Consider the following 11,353-nt stretch of genomic DNA (forward strand, 5'->3'; position numbering starts at 1 on the left):
CTTATCCCCTTTGAGTTTTTAAAGAAATTCCACTTAGTATTTAGGGATAGATTTAACCCACAGAGTAAATGAACTGATGAATTCATGGATTGCATTATACTGTAAAAAAACAACAGATATTTATTTTTGCTGGGATTAAATGACTTTTTATTTATTGGCAAAAGCCATTTAAACCCACCCTTTAATTTACAGAATACCTTAAGGTTGTCATTTTTAAAAGGTGAAAACTCTTGAACTTCAAAAATCTCTATTTTACCTTTAAATAAATGAACCATTTGCACTGAATTATTGAATTTACAGACATAAACAATCGTGATTTGGTCATGGTCTTCTTAATCAATTATTTGTACAGTTAAGGGTAGAAATCCCTCAATTAAAGGAGAAGCTGTCCTTCAAAATAAAAGTGCTTTCATAATTGAACTATATTTCAATGTACTGGTTGGATAAATTATATCATCATTTAAACAATCCTACACTTAAAGAGTGATATTCATTTATTTTACAGTCATTAAGCCCAAACCTCTTAACCTGAATCCCACAAAATGTCCTTTATTTAAAGCTACACTATGCTCATTTCCTCCGCGTAGAACAGCATCTCGACTCCTGTCCCAAACTATTAAGGTGCTTGTTGTGTTTTCTGGGATAAATTAAGAGTAAATCATTGTTGTTTTTGAGGAGACAAATACATGGAAACTCTGAGTGCTCTTGAAATCACCATGTGTTGTTTTTTTTTAAAGAGAATTCTTTCTTCTGTGTCAGTTCACAGATTTTTCCTTCCAGTTAAAAAAAACTCTCCTCGGGCCTCAGCCAGGAACCCAAACGTCTCCAATCCTTGAAGGAAGTTCATTGTGTTTCCTGTTCAGCTCTGCAGGTTTGTATTCGTCACAAAGTGAAGGGTTCCCGTTTCCTTTATGTTCCTTTTTTTGTTTTCCCACCGTAAACCCCCGCCCTCCCTCACCTGTCGTCCTGAGCCACGCCCAGTGGGTGGAGACGTCCCGTGTCCAACAGCAGCTTCCCCAGCCAGTGTAAAACCTGAGAGTACCAGTGGATCCCGTCGCCGTGGGGTCCGGCCGTGCCGGTCCAGCTGTGCAGCAGCCGCAGCGGCGAGAAGGCCCAGTGAGCCAGGCCGTGTCCATCCACGACAGCGTAGCAGGACGCCACCACCCCGTCCACCACCACCGTTCCCCGCCGGGTGAGCGGTGCAAACGCCCCCCTCCCCTCCCTCAGGCTGACGCGCGTGACCCGAGACAGACGCCCGTCTCTGTGTCTTTCGCCCCCAGACACCAGCACACACTGTCCCGGCGCGACATCGCTGGCGTACACAGTCCTGAGGGCGCCGAGGGCGGGCTCCGCCCCCTCCGAGCAGTTCCCCTCGGACACAAATATCAGGTGAGCAGCAGTGAGGGAGAGCTGCGCCCCGGATTGTGTCTGCAGAGTATGAAAGAGTTTCCGGGTTTTGGGGTCGTGGTCCAGGAAGGCGAGGACTTCACTGTAGAGCAGCTCACCGCTGCCGTCACTGCCCGAGGAGGCCAGGACGCGCTCGCCGGGCCGCAGGTCACCCATAGACTTCTGAACGCCGCTCTCCAACGTGACCAAAGCCTCTCCGGGGAAACAACCTCCAGACTTGGCCGCCACAGAATGATCTGAAAGACAGAAAAAAACTGATTTTAGACACAACAAAAGACTCAGCTGATTAAAATCTACATTATTTTAAGTCTACGATGTTGAAAACTGAAGTGTGTAAAGTGCTCGCTCTCCCACACCAAAGCCCATAGAGAAAACCAGTGATTTTAACATCACAGCACACAGGAGTTGTTGATCCACTGCTGCCTCCATCAGGAAGTCTCAATGTGGAATTTTGTCACTTTGGGGGTTTGAAATTGTCACTTGGACTTGAAAGTGAAAGTGACACAAAGTGACCACACGAGGCAGCAGTGGAACAGCAGCTCCTGTGTTCCCCGTGAGCTAAAAACGCTGATTTTCTCTATGGGGTTTGGTGTGGGAGAGTAAGTGCTTTACAACCTTCTATTTCTAACATACAAGAAACATCTAACATCCATCCCATAGACTGAATACAACATGGATGTAGGAAAGTGGAGCCCGGGAAGCAAAACGCACAAGTTGCAGTTAGCCACCAGGGGGGCGACTCTGCTGTTTGATTTTCTAATGTTCATTTTCTTCTCACTTGATTTATGACGCCAATAAACGATCAATACTTTCAGGTCTTCTTTGTTGTCAATTTTGTGAATTATGTTACCATTTAGAGGGAGAATGGACGACACATGTGAGTGGACGCCAGTGTGATTGACAGCTGGTGTTGTCCAATAGGAGCCAAGTTGGTTCTGAAAACTTCCAGTTTCATATTTGTCCAATTTTATACACAATATATGGTCTATCCAATGTCTGTCTGTCCATTTATCTGTCTTTCATTTAGTAATTTTGACCTATTTAATCATATTTGTATTTTATTGCACATTATTCCTCACATTTATATAAAAATATTACAGTATCTGTATATTTTGACAACAAAAGAGCATCATTTTAAATGTTTAATGAAAATAAAATCCATGTTTTTTGTCGAAAAAAGTAAATAGTAAATCTTTTCAACTTCCTTTAACCAAATATTGACTTTTTTCTTTCCTACACTGAGCATAAAAGAACAATAACTGAGCTCCTGTTTGCAGCTCTGAATAATAACCTTGCATGCGTGTGTGTGTGTGTGTGTGTGTTTGGCCAGCAAAGGTTTTTTTTATGTAGGTGACAATGTGTCCTTGCACTCTGGAGAAACCCTTGAAGACTCAAGTCTCAAGTCTATCTGGGGATAAATATTTGGGGAAGGCAGGAAAAGTCAAGGCCAGGGCGATAAGATAAAGTCAGGTGAAGGAGGAAGGAGCAAAGCGGAGAAAACTGAGCCAGCGGGTTAATCATCTGACAGACACTGGGGTCAAAAGCCAGGTCACATGTTTAAAAACATGTCTCCTCCACCTTTTATTCATCTCTCTCTGTCCATTTGCCTATATTACAACATGTATAATAATTATTATTATAATTCCATATTATATTACACTATATTCACATTATTAGCCATTATATGATTTCTATTAGATATGATTGTTTGTTGTTGTATTTTTAAACATTATTTCTCCTCTTTCAGCATGAGTCAGCATAAAAATAGCACAAATGTAACCTAATATTTATGAATGATTGATTGATTTACTGTCTTTGACTTCTTTACAATTCTACGTTGACATTATGTCATATAATATAAAAAAAAACAAGTATAAATTTGACAACAATCTTAGTATGTGTCAATGTATTATTAGAAGGCCTAAAAAATGTTTTAAAAGTTATAAATCTTAGATTTTAATAAAACCCCATTTAATTTAAAGTGTGATCTACATATTTCACAATAAATGTTCAAATTCGACCTTCCCCTCTTTTCTCAGTGCAACCCTTCATCTCTGCTGCCCTCTAGTGGTTCACTAAATCCCAGCTAATTCCTACCAAGCACAAGCACAAGTTTCTTTTCTTTTGTCCTGTTCTTGAGGAATATCGAAGGGGAAAAACAAGGTGAAAAGAATAGAGAATCAACAAAAAACTGCAGAAGAAACAAAAAAGATACCAACTTGATTGGTTGCCCTTCTGATCAAGTCAAGGACTGGGCCCTCGCAACCCGATCTGGTAGGGAAGGAAAGAGGAAGAGAAGGAAACGGGAAGAGCAGAGGGGAAAAAAGTGAGAAAGAAAGAAAGAAAGAAAGAAAAGAAGAAAGAAGAAAATCACTCAGTGTCAAATTTGTCAGCGGGGTTTTAAGTGGATGTTTAAATTCTGATGCATTGTGTGACTTTCAGCACGTCCGTGTGTCTCCTTACATGACACACGTGTGGAACTTCTCATGCTAACTGCACTTTTTCCACCACAAACAGCAGCACAGAATGCATTAAAGAGACAGTTCGGCCTTTTGCCGCTTTGGTTCAACATAAAACAGCATTTTTTTTTACTGCTGGAACCTGAAGTTCTGACTCCCCTGCACCAAAGTCCATAGAGAAAAGCAGCGATTTTAGCCGACAGTAACACAGCGGCTGCTGCTCGACTGCTGCCTTGTTCTGTACGTTTGTGTCACTGCCGTCAGTTTTAACAAAGTATTTCAAACACCAGAATCACAAGAGAACACATTTGAACATATTAATGGAGGCAGAAGAAGAGCAACAACCTCCGTATGCAGTGAGGTAAAAATCTGTGATTTTCTCTATGGACTTTAGTCTGGAGTCTGGAGAGGAGTGAGATTCAGTTTCCAGACAGAAATAACTGTTTTTTTCACATATCATAGACTTAAGCAGGCGTATATTTTACACAAAAGGTTCCTTCAGTCTCAATTTTTATATATATATATATATATATATATATGATGCGATATAAATGGTTAATCTAAGCAACTTATGTTCAGACTTCCACAAACATCCTGCTAAACGTCACACATCCAAGATTTGTACCACAAATAGCTCAAAATGTGTGAATATGATCAGTTACGGACTAATTCAATGTGTTTGTGGCCATAAAAGCTTCTTTTTTTGCAGCAGGAACCTGTAGATTGTAAGACACGTGAGCCTGCTTTTGTGAGTGAAGCAAGGAAGCCACGTACAGCTCAGAAGATGTAGATGTAGCACGACATGGCGGTGAGTGTCCAATGAGAGAGAAAATGGAAGAGGAGGAGCAGGGGGGACATGAAAGCGAGCAGGCGACAGCTGTCTTTAAAAAGCGAAGGCGAGAGTTAATGGACAGAAAGCGAAAAATATGCAAGAAAGAAGTCAGCAAAAGCAGTTTCTCCTTTAAAAACTACGCTCGGATTTCTATCACTTACTGACTTGACATAGAGGGGGGGGAAGAGGCATTTTAACAAGACATCTTTGGTTATTTGCAGAAAATAAATGCAGTGTTTCCCCCCCCGGCGTTGGACATTTAAAGTTTAGGACCCGGCGTGCCATAAAACGTGACTAAATTTAGCGCTGAGAAAACACGCGTAATGGGATTAGTAATATATCAAAGCTGAGTAGGAGGGAGAAAGTGAGAGTCGTTGTCAGTGTCCAACTCAGATTACGAGGCTGTGGTTTTCTCCTGGAAGCAGCCGCCACCGGTGCCGACCTGTCCCCCCCCAACAAACTCACAAATGTATCAGTAAAGCAAAGGTGCGCTTGTTCACGTTGACACGGCGGCACCACCGTGAACCCCGTGTGTCCACGAGTGGTTGGGGTTTAGACGACAAGAAACTTTCCTCAGTGCACTTTTAGAGAAAGATGGAGAGTTTGAAGTCACAATGTTTGACCCAATACCACCAGTGTCCTTTTTTTTAAATCATGTTCAAGTTGCCCTGATTTGAGAGAAAATGATGAATTGGACACAAGAAAACAGGCTCTATTTTAGCTAAACTATAAAATGTTTTGAAGGGTAACAAACGTAGCTTTCATTCACACTGAAAGTATGAAGAGAAATGTCTTTCATTAGCGTCTACATTTCCATTTTCCAGGTTTTACGACGCCGTTTTCAGGTCCGGTGTACAACATTTACGATGATTAATTGGCCAAATAAATTTGTATAAATATACAATCATTTTGGGTTTTATTTATATCTTTAGAATGTACTTAAGGTAAGGGCCTTACTTAAAGGGAGGCCACCATCATGTGCCCCCACGTACCTACAGAACCTACAACAGCCTGAACGGACAAATGTAGCCACAGTACGTATTTTGGCATCTTTTCTGGTCTGAGAAGGCCACCGTAGTTCCCTAACCTGCTTAGAAAACAATCTGCAGTCCCACCATTAGATGACACCACTTCAGACTCACTTTTTGGGGACTTTTTGACAAGAGAATTTAGAGAAATGTGGGTTTTTCTTCTCCACTCTTTTTTCCATTCTTCACACAACTACTGTAAATGACTAATGTGAAAGTGTGAGGTAATAAAATGCACGTCGCTCTTCAATATAAGCCAGATTCGGACGGCATAAGTGGGTGGAGTAATGTCAAGTAACTACAGGACGCCATCACTTCCTGTCACTTCGTAATATCACAAGTGCAGATAATATTAAAACGCCTAAAAGTGGACATTCAGATGGGACTAAATTCACTGAGAAGCTCTGAGAATAATAATACTTTACCCCACCTCTCCATGTAAAACCAACCCAGTCTGAATAAGGCTATAGTGGCAGACACTTGACCTTCAGACGGACTCACGGGACATGTTAAACGTGGTTAGTCTGAAGCAAACTGAGAGTCTAACCGTTAAAACGAAGCCACGCGATGAGTTGCATGACTCACCTGACTTGACGCTGCAGTGTATGTGGGCTTTGGACTCGTAGTAGACCCAGTCGAATCCGGCCTCCACCGCCAGTCGCGCCAGCATGGCGTATTTATTCCTGTCGCGGTCCGAGGTGGTGATGTCCACCGCCCGTCCCTCGTAGTGCAGCGACTCCTCCGAGTGGTGGCCGTCCTCGTCCCAGCCCTCCGTCACCCGCAGCCGCACCCCGGGCCAGAGGTTCATTACCGAGATGGCGAGCGAGTTCAGCTTGTCTTTGCAGCGCTGCAACCGGAGGACACACACACACACGATCAAGACCCTGACCCTTAAACCTTTTTTAAATTATGTGTTTTTGATGTTTTACAAGTCAAAGCCGCTGCTTCACTCACAATCTGAACTTTAAAGCTTTAAAGCAGAACATTTGGGGATTATTCTGTGGGTCAGATACGCAAGTTACGTAGCTATTTACGTAATGTGCGTCAGCTACATAAATAGCGTAACGTCAGACCAGCATGACGTGGTGAATTTCATAAATAAAGACAGTGTACAAAGGGAACGCAAATAAAAATAAAAAAACGCCGGCGCGTTTTCCTTCGTGAAGTGATAATTCTTTGTCCGTCTCTAGACCTGGAACATACCGTGTGACTTTGACCGTCTCTAGACCTGGGACATACCGCGTGGCGTACCTAATTGAACTTGTATGCTGTGGAATTCCTTTGAAAACAAGCAAAACTATCAGACCTGACTGTGGGAGTGTTTGTGCGTATACAGCAGTGGGGCAGGGAAACTGTTTTCAGTCAAACACAGGCCAGTTTTCAGCTGTCCCGTAATGTTGCTGTTGCTTTTGTTTGTCTTGATATACAACTGATCACTTCCTGGTGATGTCACCGGGCGACACGAGACGTTATATTAACAGTTTACTCATTTAAAGCCAATTAAAACCTTAAAAACCTTTAATGAATGACTCTCTTTAAAAAGAGTCATTCTGCCTCCATCTATCCACTCCTTGAACCCCCATCACCCCTAGCCATCTCTCTCGCCCCCCTTGTCTGTGGCTACAGTTTTCCCACAATGCACCCCTGCTGTCCCACCTTGGCCTGATGTTTGCTCACTGTGGCAAGCGAAGGGAGCCGAGAGGCTATGTTAAGGCTGCGGGGGGGGTTGAAGGGGGACTGTGAGGTTATTGGGTGGTGGTTGGGGGTGACAGCTACATTAACAAGAGGTCCTCAGCGTCCCTCTAAACCTGGAGTCTGGTCAGGGTTGAGCAAACAGAAGGTGAGAGGGTCCATTGAGGGACCCGTTCAACTCCGTCCTGCTCACGCTGACACAAATAAATCGTCCAGTGCGCCACGTTTATCGCATCCACACCCAGGCTGCATTGTCAGGGACGTCCAAGAAAAAACTGTTATAGCTCAAATGTAATAAAGATAATGAGTAGGGAACCACGATAGGGAGCTGCATGAATGAAAATGAATTGATTTTCACCAGTTTAAAGGTCCAGTATGCAACATTTAACTGTGTTTACAAGAAGAAAACGAACATGTGTGTGTATAACGACTTCAAAATAAAAACTGGTTCTGCTTTCGTGGCCTTAGAATGAGCAGCAAATGTTTATGTTTCTGTGGAAACTTGATGATGAACATGCCAGAGCATTTTGAAGTGGGAGCTGATGACGCAAAAAAGAAGAATGACATCCTTTCTGGTCTGTAAAGGCCACCGTATTATCGCTGACATGCTTGGGAAAGAGTGAAGAGAGGAGAGGGCGTCCTGCTTTCCTACAATCCGCATTCTCACACACTGCACCTTTAAAGGAGTGTTCATTATTTCATTTATTTAGGGGCGTTCGATTCTAACTTGTCTGTAGACAAGAAAGGTCAAAGTTGCAAGTCTGAAGTGATGCTGCTTTCTTTCTTCTTTTTTTTTACTGCTGGAATAATGGAAGGTTTGTGTGTTTCATTCGCTCTTTAACAGATTCACAAATTAGAATGAAAGCGACCTGAAACTGCTGCTTATCCTGTTAAAGTGTAACTGCAGGTCACTCTGCATGAATGCTGGTCTCAGTGATGCAACGTTTCCTGAATCTGCCCCCATTAGAGCTGAAAACTGGGATTAAACCCTATAAATGTCCTTTTTCCATGTTGGCTGTGATAAGAATAGCTCATGGCTCAGTGGCCACGGATGAATTTTCACAGTGTTCAGTGTGGATTTTAACGTCCGTGATGTTTTCTCTCTGCGGTCACGCGGCACCGAGCTGGACTTCATAAATCAGACGCGTAGATTTAGTTGGTTTTGCTTTCAAGGTATATAGACCGACGGGGGTTTCTGTAGGAGCGGTTTCGGCGCTAAACCACTGGCTGCACAAACATTGGACGCACACGCCGACACCATGCGCCTATATGCAGACTTTTTTTTGCGCTGAACGGATGGTTTGGTTTCATGTGGCGTCAAAAAAAAGGGCTCGTTTTCCAAAAATCGGTGAAAGTGGTGGTGCTTTCACTCTCTTCCAATGTGAGTATTGTGACCATTTTATTGATTTTTAAAGCCACAGTTCGCCTTTTACGCACCACTTTATATTATGGGACATCTGAATTACAACAGAGACTGTATGACCTACTTAAATGTGACTTTCTGCACTCCTGAACAGTCGCGTCAGTCATCCCAGGCAAAAAAAAAATAAAAAAGAGGCGATTAAAAAAAAAACCTAAAGGTGAAGAAAAAATAAATCCGTATAATTAAGGTTTCAACACAAGTAAAGCGGGCTATTTTTGCACACGTGCCCTGAGAAAACAAACAAAAAAGTAACACTGAATACTAAAAGACAAACAGGAGGCTGTCTCCTGCGGCTTGGAGCCCATAAATTGTGTGCAGGTCTGCGCCGTTGACGCGCGCTGTAAAAAAGAAAAAAAAGAAGACAAATCCCGTCTGGAGGAAGAACTGTTAGGATTTTTGTGAATTTGTGTTTATGTTTCTTAGAGTTCCTGTTTCTGGCAGCATTTAGAGAAGAAAAAAAACACGTTAATATTGATTAATTTTCCCTGCAAACACGTAAAATGTCTGCGGATGTTTCTCGCAGTGCGCGCTGCAGAGGTGACAGCTTCAGGCTGGGGTGCGCGCTTTCATTCCCCCCACGTGGGTCTGTGGACATAAACGCCGCTGCTCGGGGAGGAAGCCCGCGGTCACGAGAACCAGATATAAATACTTTATTCCTGGGGAAATTGGGAGTCGAATAAATTCCACGCGGGGCCACATCAATGGTGGTGTCGTAAAAAATCCTGACAGTCCAAAAGGCGACTGTTAACCCGGGCCAATCGGGCCTTAACATAAACGGTAAACATCAGTACACGCTTGACCTGCATGAGCTCTAACCAAATACTACTTTTGGCTGGGTTTTTTTTTTCCACCAAAAGCATGTTGTAAAACAGAGGACACAGTGTTTTAATTAAGAACCACCGCTCCTCTATACATTTAAGACGCGAGGTTGCCCTCTTTACGCACGGGCTACCCACAGTTGAATCTCTGAAAGTGGTTGTGGCGCAGGAGGAGGAGGATGAAGAGGAGAGTTCTGATCCAAAACCCCCACAATTCACAAACTGTGTCAATCAGATGCGGGTTTTTTTTGTTTTTTTTGAGAATTGACTGGAGAAGAATTTGAGCAAACAGAGGTTTTGTTATCAGTGTTTCAAAAGGGCAGAATCTTGAGTTAAAGTTATTCCAGTACTTTTTCATTGAACAAATGCATTGAATAAAATCAATAAAATGAGAAATCTGTAGTAGATATAGTAGATATCACGCTACTATGTTATAATAGTAGCGTGATATCTGGCTGTGATAATCGGATTACACGAAACCTCAGTGAAACACAATAAACTCGATTGTGTCTTTGCCGTAATGATTGTTTTGCAGTGACGAGCCTTGAGTCAACAAGAAACGCGGAAAAAAAAAAGAGAGATAACGGCGTCCACGCGTTTAAAGACCGTCCAAAGTGCAGCACAGCTCCTGCTCTAAGGCTGGAAGAGCCAGGCTAAAAGGCACTACGGTAGGGTTACCTGTGTCATCATGCGGTCTGCACCTGTGTTCTCCTCATCCTTGAAGATGATGTCGGGGTTGTAGTTGGGGGTGAGCTCCTTGAAGCGCTCAGAGTTCCGGGTTATTTTCCCTTCGTATCTTCCACTGGCCCCCAACGTCTTCTCGGCTACGTTGGGGCTAAATTGTTTGTAAGCGAGCGGAACGAGCTTCCTCTGTGGCCGCCTCTTGCCATAACCTCGACCCGGTCCACAGCCTTCGCTGAGCGGTGAGAGGAGAAAGGCGCACCCGGCGAGGCACGTCACCAGCGTCGGGAGTAGCATTCCGCCCCGGGGCCGGTGTGTCACCCCCCAGGCGGGTGCCAAAATGTCACCGCTGTATTTGGTCTGCTGTGTCCCCTCGCGTGGGTCCCCCTTGGTTATTTTAAAGCGGAGGTACCAGCGCAGGACTCATCCCCGAGTCCCTAAAAGTCGCCATTCCCGGCGCGTAAAAGTGGCCAGTGCGCCGCGGGGCTGAACCTGTGCGCTGCTGTGCTGACACTCCCCTGTCCCGAGTGCACGCAGAGGCAGGGGCATAAATAGGCGAGGTGAGTTTATCTTGGCAGGCAGGTTCAAAGCGGTCTCTCTGTGTCGGAGCTGTGAGAAAAAGGGCTACAGACAGACAGGGAGGCGCGCGGTGCGTAGGCAGGCTGCGCCTGTTGGGCACAGCGGTCAAAGGGTGTCCCCGCAGCGGTTTCTGCCTCTCGGGTTTGTTCTCAATGCGTCCCTGTGGCGCAGGGCTGTTGGCAGAAATGGAAATGGAAGAGATCCTACTACAGTGCAGATGAGGTGCCGCGGGAGAAGAAGGAGACCGCGCCCTGCTGGACCTGCCCTCTGCTCCGTCCTCTTCTCCTCCCATCGGGGGTGGCACAGGCCCCGCAGCCGCCTTCATCTGTTTATTGTCAGCCGGTGCTTCAGCCAAGAGGACAGACAAACACCGAGCCACGAGACTGTCCTCGCTGTGGCCGGCGCGTGCTCACTGGGAACAATTTTGAACCCTC

General features: G+C 44.4%; 1 protein-coding gene across 1 annotated transcript; it reads right to left on the bottom strand.

Annotated features, from left to right (window-relative positions):
• Positions 1-343: 343 nt before the first annotated feature.
• LOC122765005 (indian hedgehog B protein-like) lies at positions 344-11,253 on the bottom strand. Its single transcript, XM_044019022.1, has 3 exons — positions 10,338-11,253; positions 6,312-6,573; positions 344-1,643 (listed from the first exon to the last, which is right to left on the bottom strand). Exons 1-3 carry the CDS (start codon positions 10,635-10,637, stop codon positions 955-957), a joined length of 1,251 nt encoding a protein of 416 aa, XP_043874957.1. The 5' UTR covers positions 10,638-11,253; the 3' UTR covers positions 344-954.
• Between the last annotated feature and the right edge of the window lie 100 nt (positions 11,254-11,353).

The sequence above is a fragment of the Solea senegalensis genome, linkage group LG2 (genome assembly GCF_019176455.1).
Source record: "Solea senegalensis isolate Sse05_10M linkage group LG2, IFAPA_SoseM_1, whole genome shotgun sequence".
Taxonomy (NCBI): Eukaryota; Metazoa; Chordata; class Actinopteri; order Pleuronectiformes; family Soleidae; genus Solea; species Solea senegalensis.

Coding starts and splice junctions, on each gene's coding strand:
- LOC122765005 (XM_044019022.1), bottom strand. CDS start 10,637: ATGCTACTCCCGACGCTGGTGACGTGCCTCGCCGGGTGCGCCTTTCTC. Junction 6,574..10,337: donor CAGACCGCATGATGACACAG/GTAACCCTACCG, acceptor CTCCGGTTGCAG/CGCTGCAAAGACAAGCTGAA. Junction 1,644..6,311: donor ACACTGCAGCGTCAAGTCAG/GTGAGTCATGCA, acceptor TCTGTCTTTCAG/ATCATTCTGTGGCGGCCAAG.